The sequence below is a fragment of the Antechinus flavipes genome, chromosome 1 (assembly GCF_016432865.1).
Source record: "Antechinus flavipes isolate AdamAnt ecotype Samford, QLD, Australia chromosome 1, AdamAnt_v2, whole genome shotgun sequence".
NCBI classification, from domain to species: Eukaryota; Metazoa; Chordata; class Mammalia; order Dasyuromorphia; family Dasyuridae; genus Antechinus; species Antechinus flavipes.
The window spans coordinates 59,215,653-59,237,332 of NC_067398.1; the positions used below are offsets into that span (position 1 = coordinate 59,215,653).

Below are 21,680 nucleotides of genomic sequence, written 5' to 3' on the forward strand. Positions count from 1 at the left end.
GGATTCTTGCCTGGGTTCTCCCATCAGACCAATATAGAGAATCTATCTACTGTATTGGAGGCCTCCTTTTACATTTTAGAGGCAGCTTGAAATTGTAGAGAGGGTCCTAGATTTGGTGTCACAAAGACCTTATTAATACCTACTGACTCTGTGACCCTGGACAAGTCCCTTTTGGGCCACCATTTTCCCATCTACAAAATGGGGATATTGGACTAGGTGGTTTTCCTACTCTAAATCTATGAATTAAAAAAAAAAAGATATTCTTTGCTTACCAGTACTCTCTCTACCTCCACTTTCTAATAAAAGAGCATTTTTAGATAATATCTTATGTATCATTTCTTGTACTCCACTCTTCAGTCAAGAAAAATGATTGAGATAGAAGAAGGAAAAAAAATTCTATGAGCTTATGCAAGTAATCTTATTTTTTTCCTTCCTTCCTTCCTTCCTTCCTTCCTTCCTTCCTTCCTTCCTTCCTTCCTTCCTTCCTTCCTTCCTTTTTTCCTTCCTTCCTTCCTTCCTTCCTTCCTTCCTTCCTTCCTTCTCCTCTTTTTCTGCTTCTCTTCCTCCTCCTTCTTCTTTTTTTAGAAAATGTGCATTCCAGTATACTGTAAATACAAGTTTCATGACACTCCTGTTCACCAAACTCAAGGACGACCCTATGGAACACATATCTATTTTGATGATATCAATGTAATCCTCATAGGGGCACTGGACTCTCGAAATCTGCGTGAATACCTGGAAGGACCACCAATGGAAGTTGAAATTCATGATCGAGATAGAAAAGAGGACATTTTTTTAGCTGAACCTTCTCTGTTTGGGGAAGATTCAGCAGATGCAAATTTGACCAATATGAGTCATATTACTTACATGGCTGAAAACCCATTTGAAAGCATTAACAAAAAGTGGGATCCTTATGGGATTGCTAAGGTCAGTTTTGCTGATCTGCTGCTTGGCCAAAAGTTGATGGACTTATTTGTGCCCATTCACAGATGTAAAACTGAATACACTTACTTCCAAAAGGATGGCAGAGCATATAAGAAAACCTTTGGTGGTCACGATCCAATGGATACTCTGAAGACTTTTCCAATACCCATGGGCAAATACTTGGACTACTCCTCAATGCTTAGATTGAGGATAGAATTATGTGCGCCCCTGAAGTTGGATGCAGGGATAGATGTGGGTGAAATTTCAAGTGAACGATATGGGCGCATAATTTATATATTTGATCCTTCAAAAACTGACTTCAAGAGGGCTCTCCTGAACGGCATTACGGAAATCAATGCCAAAGCTCTCCACTTGGAATCTTACCCTTTTGATGATATTCAAGAGGCTCTTTCAGCCTTTAAGGTGAAAATTAGAATACAGGCAAAGCTAGACCAAGATGTGATCACTGGATTCCATTTGTTTGATGGACAAATTCACCTCTTTATTTTAGAAGGATTGGCACAGCAAGGACTGAGGAAGTTATGGGAACAATTTCCAAATCGGTAAGCAATTTTGATGATTTATTTTCCTTAAAAAATAGCAAAAACAACCAAAATTGATAACTCTTTTTTTTTGTCAAAGCAGCCCTTGATCAGTGTTAACAGATGGGTTGCCCAAGTATATTACATTATAGAGCTTTTCATGTATTAAAGTGGGGTGCCTAGATAATTTGATTTAACCTCTCCACTTTATAGATGATGAAACTTAGTTCTATAGAAGGGAAGTTATTTGTCTGAGCATATGGGATGAATTCATAGTAGAGTTAGTTTCAGAAGCCAGGTCCCCTGACTCCCGGGTTAAGACTCTAATATAGCACCCTATTGGACTTAACCCATTCCCCTCCCAAACATCCCAATAACTTAAAAGCAAGTGCTAAAATAGCTGTCAAAATAACATATGAAAACTCTAGGATTAAGAGTTGTAGGGAAGGGAAGTAAGTGGTATTCTCACCCCCATTTTACAGCTAAGGAAACTGAAGCACAGAGAGGTTGAGTGGTTTGCCCATGGTCACATTACTAACTAGGGTCTAGCCACTGACTGTTTTCACTATATACTGTAACCAAACAATTCACACAGCCTATGAAACAAAAAAAACAACAAAAAATACATTGTTGGTTTTTTGGTTTTTATTTCAGTTTTTTTTTTTTTTGTTTATTTGTTTTGGCAAGGCAATTGGGATTAGGGGACTGCCCAGGATGTCACAGCTAGGAAGTATGAAGTGTCTGAAGTTGGATTTGAATTCAGGTCCTCCTGATTCCAGGGTCAGTGCTTTATCTATTGTGACATGTAGCTGCCCCTATATTACTTTTTAATTGAATGTCACAAAAAGAATAAACTGAATGGGGCAGCCTTAATTAACAGAGAGGACAACAAACTTGGAGTAAAAAGACCTGAGGATGAATTTCTAGGTCTGCCGTTTACTTGTCTTGTGCCCTATGTGGTTATGGGAGACACTTACTTGCCCCAGCCTGTTTCTTCATTAGTAAAATCGGGACATTGACAGGGAAGTGCTTTATAAATTCTCAACTATAAATATGAGATGCTTTTATTATTAGAACAAGTTCCATGTTCATGAAGCATGCCAATTTAGCTAAACTTGGAACTGAAGTCCTTGCTCAAAGGACAAGATAGCTCTTGCGATTATATTCGAACTGACTCTTCAGCCATAGAAAATAGTGATCCATGTATTATTGTTTGTGATACTTTAGCTAAAAATCTAATAACTATTGAAGCTAGAAATACCCCTCATTTCAGACATGGCTATTCATTCCAGAAAGATGAGGTTCATGTCAGATAATTTAGGCAAAAATTTCCATAACTTTGTACAAATAGTTCATTACAATACAAAAGACCATCACTTTTAGAATGAAATATTGGAAACAGGCAAAATTCTCCAAGGCTGACTTACTTTTTAAAGGAGTTATGTCATCAAAATCATAGAAAAGCAAAGTTAGGAAAAGGAAGGATCTATCATAACCAATCAAATAGAACATTTAGCGCCTACATGGGAAATTTAATCTCCTAACGTGTAATTAATAAAAAGGAGATTTCAAACAAAACCCAGTGATCATTAGTATTCAAAGACAATGAGATGGTGGATAGAATGCTGGATCTGCACTCAAGAAGACCCGAGTACAAATTTGATTTCAAACACTTACTAGCTATATGACCTTGCAAGTCATTTAACCTCTGCCTGCCTCAGTTTCCTCATTTGTAAAATGAAGGATCACTAAAATACTTAAAGTGAGAATAATAATAGCATCTACATTCCAGGGCTGTTGTGAAGATAAAATGAAGCAATATTTGTAGAAAGTTTAAAATAGCATATAAATACTATTATTATTGTTATTTTATCATTATTATTCATTATTGTGGTCCTCTGTTACAGTGCGCCAGATTCAGAAGGAATATTTCAAGTACTTTATAACTCGGACTTAACATTTCATGAACGCCTCTACTCGGATCTGGATGCAGTGATATACCATATCCATCTCTGCAAACCTCTTTCATCTTTAGTGAGAGAGTCGGTGATTTATGTCAGAGGACTAATTCCGCAACCATCCTTTCAGGCCCTGATAAAGTTAGAATCTACTCTGTTATGTTTTATCTTGAACTGACTGCTAGAGTACAAGAGCAGCTTAAGCATATTTCTGAAATAATTGCAAATTTTCTTACAGTTTTAATAAAAACATTTCCAAGGAACATGCCCTTACTAGATTTGAAGATAGGAATGATGTTTCTCTAAATCTTTTCTTCTCTTTTTTTCCCCTAAGCCTTTTTTTTTTTTTTTTTTTTTTAGCAAAAAAGATTGTCTTTTGGAACTTCCTAACAAGCAGGGCTGTCTAACAGGGGAAAGGGTTGCCTCATCCCAGTTATTGGAAGAGTTTAAGCAGAAATTGGAGTCCCAGACTTTTGAACCAAACTTTTGTGGCATGATTGCTTCCCAAGATATCCTTCTATGGATGACCTCCAGCTTCTTAGTCCTTCTCTTAAACTGTAGGTCTCAGCACTGAATATAACTACTAAAAAGAGTAGATGAGATTTGGGAATGCTTGAATGAATCAGTTCCAAAGATGCTCTCTTTAAGTCACTTATCCATGGTATCAATGGACAGGGAGAATATCTATGTGTGTGTGTGTGTATATATATACTCCATATCTATATCTGATGGTATATCTATATCTATATTATACATTATATCTATATTTCATATAGATATAATCCAAACAATCTCTTTGCTTGTTTTTGCCTGTTTTCTTCAGAGAAGATTTGATGTAAGTTGATGACAATGGAGTATTCAGAGTCAAGGGATTTGTCTTTGCTCAGATTCCTGAACAAATAGCTTTATTGTTCTTAACCTGAATGGTTCAAATAGAGTTGAGAGTTAATTATAATTACAAGCAACGTCATCATACCTTTCATCATATCTGGAAGGAAAGCCATTACAAGATAATTTATTATAAGAGTAGAATTTGGGTAGGTAGGTAGAAAACACTTTAGTATTTTAAACTATGTTTAACATACACACACATACACATATATAATCTTGTACTCATTTTTAAAATTAGGAGACAAACATTTCAAAAACATTTCTATTCTCATTTATTCATTCAGCTACAGTACTGAGACTCATGCTACTGTAGGGACTGAGGAGATAAGAATAGATGTAAAACATGACCTTTTTCTTCAAGAAGCTTACAGTAGAATTCATTCTGACATGTTCAGTAAACAGTAAAAGAAAGTGTTCTAATGAATCCTAAAATGAGTGACACAGACAGTAAATGCTACATGCATTCTGGGAAGGAAGGTCATAGAATTGGTATAATTGGGACAGGCCTTGTGGAGGAGATGAGACTTGAGGTGGATCTTGAAAGTTGCGCAGAATTTGGAGAGATTGAAGGAAGAGGGATGAAGACTTGGGGTGGGCAAACAAAATGGACAAAAACAAAGAACTGAGAAATAAATTGTGGCTTGTTCAGAAAAAAGTGAGAATCTACCAAGATCAAACAGAGGCTTCTTGTTGGGAAGACATGGAAGATAAAGTTGGTCTAGGTAGCATGGGGTCAGATTCTAAATGGCCTTGAATGCTTGACCAAGGACTTTGGAATTTATTCTGTCACTACTAGGGGATTTTTGGCAAGGGTCTGACAAGGTGAAATTTGCCTTTGGTCTGTAGGATATATTTGAAAAAGAAAGACTGAAGGTGGGGAAGAGAAGAGTCAGCATGTGATTGCAGATACTATGGTCCAAATGTAAAGTGAGAAGCAAGTAGGTTAGGGTAGTGACAAGAAAGAAGAAGGGATGATTTCAGGAAAAAAAATTGAAATATAAATTGATAGGACTTAGTACTTATACAAAGAGGACAAAGGAAAAAGAAGTAATCAAGATCTTATGTCCTCCCATTTCCTCCAAAGCCTTTTTTCAACTATTATCCCCAGACTCAGCATCATTCTTTTTATTTTTAATAGCCATTTTTTCTTGGCCCAGGAGTATACTAATAAATATTTAACAATCAGCTTTCTGGGAAAAAATGTACACACAATGAATTACTAACATTTTCTCCATCACTACCTTAAGTATAGAAGTCCAGCTTAGATTTGTAGTTTATTGATTTCTGAGATATAAATGTTCACACTGAAAATTAATAGTTGGCTCTCCTGAACTGGCTTTAGCCTACCCCTTCTTCTGCTTACAAAACATGTCCAGGTCTCTCTCAGCCTTCAAAAACAAACAAAAAAAGGGGGCAGGTAGTTGGTATACTAGACGGAGCACCAGCCCTGAAGTCAGGAGGATCTGAGTTTCAAATCTGATCTCAGACACTTAACACTTCCTAGCTGTCTGATCCTGGGCAAGTCACTTAACCCCAATTGTCTCAGCCAAAAAACAACAACAGACAAACAAAAAAACCAAACCCTTCCTTTGATCCTGCTGGCTTCTTAAATTTCTAACATATTTCTCTTGGCCTATCCTACTATGTTTTTAAAGAAGAATTAGTTTAAACTTTTTAAACATTTAGTACTCACTTCCCCTGAAATCTGATCTGCCAGAGCTACTGCATTGAAACTATTTTTCTGAGCTCTTTCATAACTTCATAATTGTCCAATCGAATTGCCTTTCTTTAGAACTCATCCTCTTTGACCTTTCTATAGATGATACTGGTAATTACCATCCTCACAACACTTTTTTATTTCCTTCTCACTTAAATTCACCAAATCAAAGAATTTCAGAATTTAAAGTGATGATTAGTTCATGTTTCTTGGGGAAAAAAAGCCCTTCTCCAACATAATGACAAAGGATTGTATAGCCTTTATTTGTTGTTTATCCTTCGATTTTGAAGTGGACCAGAGGCATCACAAGGCACTATCTTGACTGTAAAGACTATCTTAAAGTCATTATCTTCCAAGGCAGTCCATTCTACTCTTGAATAACTCTAATTGTTTTTTAAACAATTTTTGAAAAAAATATTTTTTCAAATTATATGTAAAAACTATTTTTAGCATTTAAGATTTTTTGAGTTCCAAATTCTCTCCTTCCCTGCCTTTTCCCCATTCCATAATGGCAAGCAATTTGATATATGTTATATATGTGCGATCATGCAAGAGATATTTCCATATTAGTCATGTGAAAGAAAACACAGACCAAACTCCCCCCCCAAACAACACCCTATTGGGAAAGAAAATGAAAAACAGCAGTATGCTTTGATGTGCATTCAGACCCTTTCAGTTCTTTCTCTGGAGGTAAATAGCATCTTTTATCATAAATCCTTTGGAATTGTCTTGGATCATTATATTTCTGAGAATAATCTAGCTATAGTTGTTCAGGAATTTTTTCCGTACAGCAAGCTTAAATTTCTCTTTTTGTAATATACATTCTTGCTCAAGTTTTTTCTTCTGGGACCAAACAGCACAAGTTTATTCTTTCTATACAATAGCTATTTGAGTACTAAAAAAAAAAAAAAAAAAAAAAAAAAAGGATCTATACTGAGTCTTCTCAATACTTTTGATTCCTTCAGCTGCTTCTCATAGGGCACAGACCTTGATTTCCCTGGTTGTCATCCTTTGGAAGCTCTCTGGCTTATCAGCTTTTATTCTTGAAATGTGATCAGAATGAACATAAGACTTGTATACAGATGCTGCTCCCTGATTTTCCTCACGTACCAGCATGACTTTGCTGATTTAGCTGCTTCTTCCTGCCTCCTCTAGAGACTCATCCACTTCCATGTCTTCATTTATCATCTCTATGCAGTTAACTTTCATTCATCTATACATACATATGCATGTATGTGTGTACAAGTATATACGTGTATTTGTATATATGTTCCTAAATGTATGTACGTACATGCATGTATATGTGTTTGTACACATATATGTATGTATATATGTATATGGTATGGTATACAATACAAATATTGCACATATATAGCTGTGGGGAAGAAGTGGGGGGTAGCCTTAATGTCTCTGAGTTCCAGGTCTCTAATTGCAACTTGCTAGTGGATATCATCCAGAAACCCTACTAGCACCTCAAATTTAACATATCTGAGCTGAAAAATAAGGGTAAAAACAAAACTATTCCCCTAAGTCTACCATGGCTGGTACAATAGAGAATAGAAGGGAAGAATAGAAAAGATGCAAAAATTCACAAGAGACATTAGACCAAAAAAAAATCTAACATAAAAACCATGACTTCAAATGTCTATATACAAATGTACAAAGTATTGTAATAAATAGGATAGAGTTCCTAAAACAGAGGTAAAATTTGACCTCGTAGTTAAGTCATGCGGTTAGAACATGTGATATATGACCAGAATATGACTCCAGAAGAATATGAGATATTAAAGAAGCCAAGATAGGAAAAAAAAGGGGGGGGGATAGAAAATAGAGTTGTTCATTAAGAAGGTATTAATCGTGAGGAAATCTAGGAATTTACTGTGGGAAAGCATAAAACATCTGAGTGAAAGTCAGCAAAGGGAGAAACAGAAATGATACTGTCATTGGAAGAGGCTGCAGATCCCTTGAACAGAAAAACTAATTAAATGGAGATTTTAGTAAAGAGATCACAAAATTCTCATAAAAGCAGGATATTTCAGGATATCCGAACATTTGCTGGAGTGTATTTTTTCCCTCCCTCCCTCCTCTCCCTTCCTTTTTTCCTTTCTTTCTCTCTCTTTCTCTCTCTTTCTTTCTCTCTCCCTCCATCTCTCTCTGTCTTCCTCTTTTTCTCCCCTTCCCCCAAGTTGATATAAGCAGAGACTAAAAGGAGAAACCATTGTTTTCCACAAGATCTTTTAAAGTGTTGGGCTATGAAATGAGGTTAGATATACCTTGACATACACATACCTCATCCCTTCCATTGTAATAAGCTCCTTAGAACCTGGGACTGTTTTCTCATCTTTTTATCTCTAGAAATTAGTGTAATGCCCTGTACTATTTGTTGAATTGGACAATCCATCCATTCATTCATTGAACAGATAATGAACAAACGACACATTCATTCACTTAGGAATTGGAAGAGTAATATTCAACTATTGAATTCATTTAACAAACATAGTGAGCTTTCTGCAAGCCACCATGTTATAAACTATGGGAGGGAGTAGTAGCAATTATCAAGCTATATAAATATTGTCTTTATTCAAATATTTTATACTCTCTTTGGGGGTCAGTGTATTAACCTACACTATATTGATTCCACATTTGCATTTTACATATTTTCCTATAATTGAATTCACATCTGCACCTACTTATAAAATCATATTTTCACTGATTGACTTTTCTATGATGTGGAATGGGGGTGGGGGGAGGTTCTGGAGAAAAGTAATGCACTTTAATTTCATACCCCTTAAGAAGCCCCAGAACCATGTATGTGGAAATGACAAAACGAAGAGGTTTTTTTTTTAGGGATATGGTGGTGGGAAGTTCCTGCTGTAGCATAAAGATGATTCAAGTGCTGTCCCAATGATCTTTATAGGCTTGACACCATCTGTCATAGCAAGAAACTCAAGGATGTTATAGAAAGAGATTTGTTGCCTTCAGCAGAAATGGTAAAATGCATGAGCGAAGAATTCGGGGTTCCTGTTAGTAGATCAGAGTTGTTAACTCCAGCCCCAGTGAAGAAATTACCATCTGTTTTAAAGATAGAAAGACCAGAAAGAAAAGTGTACAGTTTTCACTCCCTAATCAAATTACATCAAGAAAAGTATCTACAATGGAAAAAAGACATGGAAATAAAAAGGGCCATTGCACCATCCTACATTCAGGTAGGTACCACCTGCTACTATTTAAATAAAGCTACTATTAGCATCATGTCTTCATATTTTTGCTACAATCCACTTAAAAATTTTTTATTGGTACCTTTTATTTTTAAAGAAGTTATTTCTTGAGGGGGAAAACACCCTCCTCTACCCTTCACTTACTCCCAATTTTGAAATTTAGGCTATCCTTGTAACAAAGAAAAGGAGTCAATATGCAACATCCCACCTTAGAAGTCTCCCACCTCTCTGTCAAGAAGAGGGAAGACTTCTTTATCTGGTCTCTGGAAACATTATTGATTTTTTAGCTAAGCTCAGTGTTGATTTCCTTTCAGTGATTTTTTTATTTAGAGCACATTATTGTAATTTATATATATATTAGTGTTTTAAATTTTTTGGTTCTCATTTCATTCTGCATTTGTATATATATGTATATAAATTTTATAATGCTTTTTTTGTAATTCTTCATATTCATTACTTCTTAGTACATAATATTTTCTCATATACACATATAATCATTTATTTAGCCACTCTAGAAATAAAAATAATATATTCTTTATTTACAGTTTTTTTGCTACCACAATGAATGCTACTATGAATATTATGATGTCTTTTCTTTCTTTTCTATCTTTGTTTTCCCTGGTATAGTGGATCATCTGAGTCAAAGGTTAGAACTATTCATAATTCCAGGATATTAGTGTGTATTTTCTTATAGTCCTTCCAACATCATGATCTATTCCCATTTTTGGACATCTTTGTCAATTTTCAGGGTGTAAGGCAAAACTTTTAGAGTTGTTTTAATTTATATTTCTTGTGTTAGTGATTTGTAGCATTTTTTCATATGATCATTTACACTTAATTAATTATTTTGAAAGCTGTTCATATCTTTTGACTTTATATCTATGGTTAAAGACCTGCTATATGCCAGCCACTATATGAGGCACTGAGAATACGGAGATAAAAGTTAGATAGTCCTTACCCTCATATAGTTTATAGTCTAATGAAAGAGCCAGGAGAGCAACCTATAGCAGTGACAAGGGGTGGATTTTTTTATTTGTGGGATCATAGGAATGGCACGTATAATGAAAGGTCAATCCATTGTCATACTGAATTTTTTCAAAAAAAATTATTTTTTTTTAAAATTCAGAACTTAACACCAAATAAAGTGAGATTTTTCATATAAATTGAAAATAAGAAGAGAATTATACATGAAATTGTCATATCTTTTCCAGAAGCTATGGGAGAATTGATTTCTTTTCTCTGAGCAAAAAGTAGAAAAGAACAGAGCTGTGTGTTTTACAGCAAGGAAAAAGGAACAAGTCTCAAGATGTCTGGGGTGGATAGATATGAAACATAGTCTGGGGATTTTTGATGAGCTGGCATTCAATCGAGTTAACCATAGGATGGGGTTCTAAGTTGAGTGGACTAATTTACCCTATATCTATTAAAAACAATCCTTTTTGTTTATATGACTAATCATACTAATTATTTTTGGCTAATACTGAACTATCCTTAATGGAATTTTAAATTTCTTTTTTGATTGGAAGAGCCAATGATTTAATGATTTTTAATCTTATTAAAAAATCAACACTTTGTTTTATCAGTTATGTAATCTTTCTATTTTTAAGTATATCCGTTCTCCAGTTTTCAAGATGTCTTCTTTAACAATTCTTTTAGTGTTTTTCATTCATTATTTGATCCATTTAGTTGTTTGCTCTGTTCACTGATCCTTTTGAAAATTTCATTAATAAATAATTTTAGAGAAATAAATCTTCCTCTGAGGTTTGCTTTAGCAGCACCCTGTAAGGGTTGATACATTATTGAATTTCTGTCATTCTCTTTACCACCTATATTTCCTGTTCGTTAGGTTTGTTCCTGGTAGTATTATTTAGTCTTCACTTAGATCTGCACATTTCTTTCTTATTTTCTTTTGCTGAGGTAATAGAGATATGTAATGGAGTTGTTTCTAAGGCTCAGACAGTCTCCAGCCCACGCAAAGGCTTTTAATGAGACTTATGCACTCAATAGGCCAAGCTCCTTGAAGGAGCCAGCAGCCCAGGATTTTTTTTTTTAACAGAGCAAATGGTGCTGATTATTTCCCAAAACATGCAAATTTTGAGGCTATAGGAGGAATTTTCTTACATAGGAGGTCCTAAAGTCTGGGTGCAACTGAGCATGCAGTTACCTAGAATGCATACAGAAAAACCCATTGGGAGGGGTATTAATGTATGGTAATGATGTTATCACCAGTTCACCCAAGTACAGTAAAGCAAAAAAAAAAAAAAAAAGGCAGGTACCACATGGGGAAGTCCCTTCTGTGGTTTGAAATTCAACATCTTGCTCTGCATCCTATTGGCGTTTCTTCCTTATTGGCTGATTTCTGTGTTGATTAAACCAGATGGTATGGTTACAGAGCCTGTTGACCAGCTTGTCAGTGAGAGATTAAGGATTTCGGTGGGGTTTGGGGACAACAATCAGATTTCCATGCCTTTTAAAATTACTATTTCATTATATTATGGACTATAAATGTACTTATACATAATCATGTATACATTTATTTCAAACTAGGCATCTTGTAAGGAATCTCAACCTCAACAGGCTCCAAACTGAAGTCATATTTTTGCCCCAAACAGACTCCCACTTTTCTCTGACAACCTTCCACCACCCCTAACTCCCACTTAAGGATATCACCATCTTTTCAGGCATTCCAGTTCCCACTCTTACTGTCATGCTTGACTTCTTACTTTATTTCACCCTCATACATCCATCCAGTCACTTGCAATTCTATTATCATAATCAATTCTATTTTCATAATATCTCTCACAACAGTTTTCCTTCTTTCTTTTTAAAAAAATATTTTATTACAGCTTTTTACTTACAAAACATATGCATGGATAATTTTTCAACATTGACCCTTGCAAAACCTTCTGTTCCAAATTTTCCCCTCCTTCCCTCCTCCCCCTCCCCTAGATGGCTAGTTCACAACAATTTTCTTATCTCTACTACTTCCAAGCTCACCTTCATCACCTCTTAACTGGATAATTGCAAATAACTGCCTAATTGGTCTTCCTGCTGCAAGTCTCTCCAATCCGTTCTTCACACAGCTGCTAAAGTGACTTTTGACTAAAATATAAGTCTGACCATGTCAAGTTTTCCTTGTCTCTTAAATTCAAATATGAGCTCATCTATTTAGCTTTTAAAACTTTTCACAATCTGAACCCCGCATGACTTTTTCACCTGTTCCATCACACTCTCTGGGTGGTCCTGTATGGTTCTGGGACTTCTTGCCTACAGCCTTTCCCTTGGCTGCCAGATTTCTTTTTTGTGATGGAGTCCTGGTCAGTTTGCCATCCCCTCTCATCCCACCCTACCTCCATTTCCGGTGCCTATGGATCTAAGACTTGTCTATCTGTTTCCATATTGATCTGGATTAGAAAAATGACTCACTGTGATTTTTTTGAGGGGTGGTGGTGGTGGTGTAGAGATTGCCAGTGGTATTTGGTCTGGTTTCTAGATCTGTTTGGAAGAGTTTGGAAAAGAGCTCGTTGTACTATTTCCTGCTGTACTGCATAATGAACTTTTGATCAAATCTCCCAGCTTCTATTTATTATGCAAGAAATATGAATGATAGGGACAGAAATCTATTGACGTCTGAAAATTAAAGTCTGGAACACCATGATTCACAGAATGAATGAAAGTTTAAAAATGTGTCCTCCTATTCAGTGCTACTTTTTATCTTTATCCACACTGAAGTTCTTTTTTCTAATATGTTAGTTGAATGTCTACATTGTTTTTATTCCTAACTTTAGATAGAGTTCCTGGGAAGGTAATAATTATAATGATAATAACTAACTTTATGCAGTACTTACTACACTAACATATCTGTCTCTGCTAGGATGTTACTGCATGTTTTAGCCAGGAGGGATGAAAGTATATTATATTTCTAAAGTACTGTGGAATTTCAGACCCTTTCTTCATTCTCAGTATTGCTATTCAATTTTTTAAATGAGGAAGTTAAACTGTAAGAAACAAAATACCTTATCAAGAGATTCAGTGACTCACTGATGAATCCAGGGAAGATTTTATTTTATTTTCTTGAAAGAATGGATATGTAAGCTAGTAGGCTTGAAGTCCAAAAGCACAACCTATAGCCCACCAGTCAATAGCATAATCCCCACTAAATTCCTTTTTTTTTTTTTTTTTAAGTTATGTAGCCTGCCTTGTAGCATTGTGGGTTCATTAGAACTTGCCAAATATTCCCCAAATGCAAGTCCCTTCCCTGTTTCCTTCATTAGCTGGGTACTACAGAGTAGATTAGTCTATCTGAAGTGCCTGATTTCCCCTTATGAGTCCCTCTAATTACATATCATAATATGTTTTTTAGTCTAATTTATGGCTTTCCTTACAACATTTTATTTCCCGTTTTCCCTCTAACTTTTACATTCCATTTCTTAGCTTTCAATTTCATTTTTCTGATTTAAGCTTCATTTCTTTGTATTTCTCTAAGTTTTGTAATTCTGTGGAAACTAAACCATCTTCAATTCTCACATTAACCCAGAGAGATTGTGGTTTACTTGAGATCTATGACATTTTCTTAGCTCTATTCAGGGCCAAGATCCTTGGCTGTTATTATCACACGAGGCAACGAGGTAGCACAATGGATAGAGCGCTCGACTTCTTCTTGTGTTCAAATCTGACTTCTGTCACTTATTAAATTGTGATTCTGGGCAAGACACTTAGCCCTTTTTGTGTCAGTCCCTCATCTGTAAAATAAGCTGGAAAGGTAATGGCAAAAATATTTGCCAAGAAAACCTCCGCTGGGGTTGTAGTCTGGCTTTCATGACCAAAACCCAACATTATTACACAGCTTCAGTTACATTTTCCCTTGCATTTGCATTATTTCATGTTACTTATTTGTAGAATTAAAGAGTCAGATGTTAAGTTCCTGAAGGCAGAAACCATTGTGAATTTTCTCTGCTCCAAATCTAGAGCTTTATTCCTAAACAAAGAGTGAAGTCCTTGGTCCTTGGTAGCTAGGCTGAGAGCACTGTGGAGTCAAGCTACTCCCAGAGTCAAGCAAGGAGGAGCACTGATATTTGATTAGGCTTTTTGTTATCCTAAGTAGGCTTTTATTGTAGTAGGCCCAGGTTAAACTCCCAGCATAATTCTTGGCATTGACAAAACCATCATAGATCTACAATTACTATATCAATCAGAAAGTCAAGTTATGATGTCAATCCCCAATATTATTTTTCCCTGTAAAAGACTCTACTCTTACATAAATACCTGCTAAAACGTCTTTCTTTGGGAATTTAGCCCACCTTATGGAGTGGTGGGATTCTCTAGGAACTTGCCATGTTTTGTGATATCTTTCTCCTTATTATTGCCATTTTAGGGTGTTTTATACTCTAAACTCTTTTTTAGAGTTAGCCTATCAGTCAATAGCATAATCCCCACTAAAGTCGCCCCCCCCCTTTTTTTTATAATGTAGCCTGCCTTGTAGCATTGTGGGTTCATTAGAACTTGCCAAGCCTTAATGGCATCTTCCTCCTTAATGGTATCTTCCTCTGGTTGGTTAATTCTGAGTTTCACTAGGGATTTTAATATTCATCTTCCTCCTAGTAAATTGCTAAAACCCCATATAGCTTTAGCCTGCTGTCAGCAGTGTAATAAAATCTTCGCCTTTTGATTTGGAGATAGCTTAAGTCTACTTATTCTTTTGAGACAATCTGTCTCAAAGACTCCAATAAGCTTTTGGGATCCAACCCCTCTCCCTAATTTTTGATAGATCATCCTGAAATGGTCCCCAAGTATGATGGAGTTCTGAAATCCCAACATATTTTTTTTGGGGGGGTTAGCACTTCTGTATTCTATTTGGTGGCCTACCTTATCACTAATAAGTGCTTAATCAGGGCTTGTTGGATTGCACTATTGTGGGTTAAATGATCTTTACAACTTTCCATTCTAAATCTGTAAATACCAAGTATTATTGGGATGGCAACTATAATAGGAAAAGATCCTTGTGATTTAATATCTAGCTAAATATGATAGCTTAATTTCCTGAGTAAATAAAATAGTTATCATGGTAGTTTTGGAATGGGAATGTATTATGTAGATGGGTAAAACTTAAGCCCTGGCATTTCTTTTCAGAAAAACTTTTTTAAAGCAGCTCTTTCTAGAAGGCTCTCCCAGCGACCTAAAGTGAAAACAATCAGATTTATTCCTACTGATGGGAAATCCGTACATAACTACAGCACTCATACGTTCAATTCAGGGGAGCTGGCAAAGCAGCAGTTGGTTGCTCAGATGGACAAGGTGAGTGTGGTCCACTTCTTGTTGATACTGGGTGTCCGTGTATGAAACAGTTAAATTGTGAATAAGGAATCATTTTCCCTCCATTGTCTGCTCACACTTAGAGGCTTGTTGGCCATCCAAAAGCTCCCAGAATCTTTTTAGTTTTTGTGGTTAAAAATAATTCCACATTTCTCAAGTCTTTTTTAAGAGATAGAATGAAAAGGAATCATAACTTCTTGAACTTTCTGCAAAACCCCCAGCTAAGAGGATAATAGTTAGATAACTAATTCATTTATCCAAGGCTGGATGGAAAACTACAGCAACAAAGTCTGTATACTGCACCCTTTCACCCCCTCACCCCTTGCCTTGAGTCAATTCTACTGAAGTAAGTCATTTTCCAAGGACTTTTCTTTTAAAATTTCATCACATTCTTTACAGGAACGAGAAAAAAGGTTCACTTACTCTAAAGAATACCTTGGATCCTTTCCAGAACCTGTGGGCCTGACCCGTAAGAAACCCAAATCTAAGTTCTGGCTTACTCCAGAAGGATTTCAAGTCCCTGGATATCAAACTAGTTATGAAAGTAATCAACACCCCAAGAAACCAGATCCAAGTCGGATAGAAGAATTAAAAGAGGTAATATTTTGTTAGGTAAAGTGATTCCCATATAGAGATCAGTTTCCTCATCCATAATAACAATATTTCTTTCTACCTTTTTTTTTTCTTTCCATTTTAGCCATGGCAAGAGAATAGTTTGTTTGCTTATCTCCTAAAGCCTTTCCTTGTTAGGGAGAGGATGAAGTGGGAACAGCGGCATTTGGATTTTGACCTTTACAAGAAACCACCTTCTATTCTACCTCTTCCCGTGGACAAATTTTCTGCAAAAGGTAAAAACAAATAATTTCAAAGTCAATGTTCCTTCATGCTTTCCCCAGGTTTGGATAATATCTGACATTTGTGAAACCTTTTGAAGGTTGCAGAGTACTCTGCACACCTTTTAATGGGGGTCCCACAGCATCCCTGCAAGTTAGAGACTAAAGGTGTGATTTTTAATTCATCCATCCTTTTTTTTTTAAAGATGAGGAAACTGAGAGATCAGATGATGTGCTGTTGGTCACACATTTGTTATCAAGAGGTGGCATTTATTTAAATCTTCTTGAATCAACCCCTCCTTATCTCCTTTATTCTTATCTTTGTAGTCATGTTGTTTTTGAGATTTTTTCTGATAATTTTAATCAGTTTGATATATTCGGTAAATCTTATGATATAAGGAAAGTGACTAGTGATTAGAAGCTGTGTGTTTTGAAGCCCATAATTATTCTAAAATTATTCTAAAACTCAAGAAGGTAATTAAGGAGATTTTTGCACTGAATAGGGAGGTTAGTCCTCTAAGATTCTGTGTGTGGGATGAATTTAGATTGGGAAAATAAATATTGCAAACCAGACATAAGGTGATAAGCATTTGGTTTAGGGTAGTGGCGATTAACAATCAAAGAGACATTTTAGGAAAAGTAGCAATCCAATTTAGTTTTAGATTTGTTTGCAAAGATTTGATAATTATGTTATAAGGACTGTGCAGGGTCTGTGTCATGGACTAATCTTTGGGAAAACAGGGTCTTTAAATTCCATTAATATTTGTAAATTGCTTAGCATCCTGCCAATGCTTAATAAATGCTTGTTTTAGTTCCACTAATGGCAATACCCAAATGGATCTGTGACTTCATTGATTTGGATGATCTTTCCAGTATTAAAGATTATAAGCCATCAATGTCTGTTTACTTTGCATCTGTATCCTCCCATATATTTACCATGGGTGATCTCACTCAGTGAACTAAGGCCCTTTCTTTCTTCTCCTGACACCGAGAGAATACCACAAAGACCTACAGATCTGATTTTTTTTTTTTTTTTGCTTCTCTTATGTGATCAGTCCATTCTTCATTAATGATTTAAATGAATTTTTTTTCTTTCTGCTCCTCAGTCTATAAGCATTTAAGTAATGTGCTTACTATATGTCAGGCACTGTCTCAGGGGTACAAAGAAAGGCAAAAATAGTACCTACTCTCAAGGAATTAACATTCTAATGTGGGAGATACCATACTAGATGGAAGGTAGTTATCTTAAAGTGAAAAAACTATAGCAGCTGAGATGACTTTGGGAAAGGAGCATTATATATAAGGGACAGCAATAGGAAAGTATAACTAGATTATAGATTATGTAGAGGGGTGAGTAAAGTGTTGAGCTAGAAAGGTAGGAAGTGGTCTGTTACGAAGAACATTAAATATCTTGCTGTTGGCCAGTAGTCTGATAGAATTGGGGAGGCAATTACCTGATGACATTATTCCCATAGCATCAACTGGGGCTATGGAGAACAAGGATATTGTGAAACAGATTTGGGGTGTTTTGGGTTAACTGCCTCCAGGTGGTATGGTCTAGAGTCTTGTTGTATCTTTTGGTCAAAAAGAGCTTTATAAAAGCAGTTTTTAAAAAACTCTGGTGGAAAGCCTTTGAGGCTTTAGGGAAATTCTTCCTAATGACTGTTTTGTTTGTTTGTTTGGTAGGTTTTTTTTTTTTTTTTTGTTTTTTTTTTTTGGGAAGAGGACAGGGGAGAATGTCTTCTTACTGTAGGTATTGAGATGTTTATTATAAAAAGAATGTTTGAACTCTCTGATTATGAGTCTTCCATTGGGTTCCAGGAAAGAATGAGGATATGAACTAGTGATGGATTGGATATGTGGGGTGAATGCCAGAATTCTAAGTTGTGAATTTGCATGACTAGGAAAATGGCGGTGCCCTTCAGAGGCATAGGAAAGTTGAAGAGGGGAGGATGATGCCTTTTGGGGGGGATATATTGAGTTTCAGATGCCTATAGGACATCCTGCCACCAAGGACACTGGTTTAAGTATAATTGGATGCTGCTGAGCCTATTTATAGAGATATTTAGAAATATGTAAATAAGCATTTTCATTGTCTGTGGAAATTACTGGACTGTTTTTTCAAAGAAATTTGTTTTGTTGGTTAGTTAGATTTCTTTTCCCCAATGACACTATTTCCATAGAGCTCAAGCAGCTCATTAAATGCTATTCTAGGAATAGACATAATTTCACAGATGCTTCATTTCATTTAGAATGGTTTTCTTAAAGACTGTAAGCAAGTTTGAAGAGGACAGCTTAGTAGGATAGATACCAAAAGAACTCAGTACATAGAAGGCTGTCTCTCATCTGGACCATGGTTTAGTTTGTGAAAACATAAGGAAACAAAAAACCATACTTGAATTATCCATTAATTTCCTAGCTTTAGCTCTTTGATTGTAGCTTCCAGCATCCAGGACAAAGCCAATCATGCATGTAGTTCAGAGTGCCCACAGGGACCTTGACATCATTTGCAATTGGTGCCAATGGTGTTCCCTAGTTCCACCAATGAAACAAAATACCAGGAGGACAGCATTCCCACACTTCATCACTCACTATACAGTTCCAAAGTTTGTGATGAAACCTCCAAACTAAAAGGGGAAAGCTCCCCCATAGTCATCCCACATCCTTTCCTAAGAAATGGGATGTGAAATGTGTGTTCATTTTCAGACTTCATCATCAGAGAGTTCATATATATATATATATATATATATAATATGTATAAATGATCTTCATTCAAGTTTTTTAATTAGACTAAGAAATAGGAGTATTTGTGGGGCTGACAGAATGAGAGTAGTTTTGTACCATCGCTACTTAAAAAAAAACCACACAGCCTGAATGTAAATGGAAACACAATCTGCCAGCATAACATGGAATATTGGAAGTTTGTAGAGCTCCAAAGGATGAAAAAAAAATCAAGCAAATCTCTGCTGATAGTGATAGCTCCTCTGCAATCATACCAAATTCAGAGGAAGAGCAGATCCAACCATCAAATGGAGCTGACAATTAATTTGGGGACTTTACAGAGTGATGTAGCTCTATCACAATGATGTGGTCTTCCCTGCCCTTTGAGTATATCTATTTAATGCACTACAATATATTTCAAATCCTACCTAGTGAAAAGAGTGGTTAGACTGGCTCTACATTTTCCCAGAATTTTTAAGAAAATGAATATCTCTTTATCCTATTTTTGTAAAATTTCTTACGGAGGACTTATTACTAATCACTGAAATTCAGTTAGCATTTCAATGCCAAGACGATACTTTTAGGCTCACAGCTTTGGATAAATTTCTTTTTGAAGATGTTACAATAATATCACTGAATATATGTTGCCAATTATCATTACGCTAAAATATATTTTCTTCTAATTCTGAATTACTTGAAGTCAAACTTGTTTAACAAATGAATTGCCATTGGTGCTTGCTCCATGGTTCCTAAATAATGATACATATATCAACCCAATCAATCAATAAGCTGCTACTATGTACCAGGGCTACAAAAGAGGAAAAAATAATCCCTGCCCTCAAGGAGCTTACAATCTAAGGGGCTGGATAACATACAAGAAAATATATACAAAGCAAGTTATATATAGGATAAAGGAGAAATACAGTTAATCCTTATTATTCACAGATTCCATATTTGCAAATTTGCTTACTTGCTAAAATTTATTTCAAAATTAATACTCATGCTTTCACGGTCACGTGCAGAGTACCAATCCTAGCTGAGATGGAATAAGGCGATGCTTTGCCTTTTTGTATGATCTTTCATACTGTAAATAGGTATCTTTTTGTGGCTGATTTAGTGTTACATTTTTTGCACTTTTGTTGGTGATTTTCACTGTTTAAACTGGTCCCCAAGTGTGGAACTGAAGTGCTGGCTAGTATTTCTAAGCATAAGGAAGCTAAGATTGTCCTAATGGAAAAAACATTTATTAGAAAAGTTTTACCATTATTGACTTTGAGTTCAATGTTAATGAAATCAACAATATGGTACAGTCAGAAACAAGAAGAGGAAATCTGTTGATGTGTACGTGAGGTCTCTTGGGAAAATGCTGAAATAAACCAGTGTTATTTCTCCTAGGAACAATGGTTCAATATTTGCTAATTCAGTGCTTGCAGCAACTTTACCAAACATAACTACCTCAAATGATGAGAATCAACTGTCATTAACAGAGGGAAGTCACTAGAATTAAGAGGGGTTGGGAAAGGCTTTCAGTAAAAGGTAGGATTTGAATTGAGACTTAAAGGAAGCTGGGGAAGTCATTAGAGAAGGGAAGGGAGAGGGGTACAAGAATGGGGTCAGCCAGAGCCCAGAGATAGAAGGTCTTGTTTAGGAAATAGCCCAGAGGTCACTGTCACTAGATCAAAGAGTATGTATTAGAGAAGAAGGTGTAAGAAGACTGGAAAGGTGGGAAGGGGCTTGGTCAGGAAGGGCTTTGAGGGCTAACTGAGCATTTTGTATTTGATCCTGGAGGTCACAGAGCCATGGAGTTTATTGAGTAGGAGGTGACATTTTGTACTTCAGGAAAATTGCTTTAGCAGCTAAAGAGAAGATGGCTTACTAGGGGAAAGATTGGAAGTTGGCAGATTCACCAGAAGCTGTTAAGGGGCAGATCAATTCTCCGAGAGCCTTCACAGCTGTGGATCATAACATCTGAAGGAGTTGCAAAGCGGCCTTTGCTGGCACAGGTGTCGCAGACTGGGAATGATAAATTGGAGGCAGAGGGAAGAGGAGAGAGGTCAGACAACACAACGGCCTTTCAGTCAGAGAGGTCAGCGAACAGCAAATACCTCTCAGTCTCCTTGTACCATCCTCTCACATGAGGAGATCCATTCTGCAAGTCTGGGTCAGATCTTCAGCAGCCACTGTCAGGTAGCTCCCATGTATTCCAACAAGAAGCTGTTACTTGCAGTGATCAAGGCATGAGGTAATGGGAGCCTGCACTAAAATGGCAGCAATGTCTGAAGAGAAAAGGGAGCCTATTGGAGAGATGCTGCAAAGGTGAAGCCCGTGGACCTCGGGAACAGCTTGGACATAAAGGGGGAGAGAAAATGAGAAATCCAGGATGACTCCTAGGATGTGAGCCTGAGACTGGAGCAAAGTGTTGCCCTCTATAATGTGAAGAAATGAGGGAAGGAGGAGGGGAAGGGTTTAGGGAAGAGAAAAATGAGTTCCCTTTGGAGCATGTTTAGTTTAAGAGGTCTGCTGGAATCCAGTTCAAGATTCTGAAAAGTAGTTGGAAATGCAAG

At 36.3% G+C, this 21,680-nt stretch overlaps 1 protein-coding gene across 2 annotated transcripts in view; it reads left to right on the plus strand.

Moving 5' to 3' along the window:
• Positions 1–209: 209 nt before the first annotated feature.
• CFAP92 (cilia and flagella associated protein 92 (putative)) overlaps positions 210–21,680 on the plus strand; it is a 30,651-nt gene continuing 9,180 nt past the window's right edge. For both annotated transcript variants that reach the window (XM_051983641.1, XM_051983652.1), the window contains exons 1-6: positions 210–1,487; positions 3,374–3,565; positions 8,950–9,238; positions 15,380–15,544; positions 15,962–16,159; positions 16,260–16,410. In XM_051983641.1, the coding sequence (XP_051839601.1) occupies positions 589–1,487; positions 3,374–3,565; positions 8,950–9,238; positions 15,380–15,544; positions 15,962–16,159; positions 16,260–16,410 (1,894 nt within the window). In that variant the 5' untranslated portion in view covers positions 210–588. The remainder of the gene's footprint in view (positions 1,488–3,373; positions 3,566–8,949; positions 9,239–15,379; positions 15,545–15,961; positions 16,160–16,259; positions 16,411–21,680) is intronic.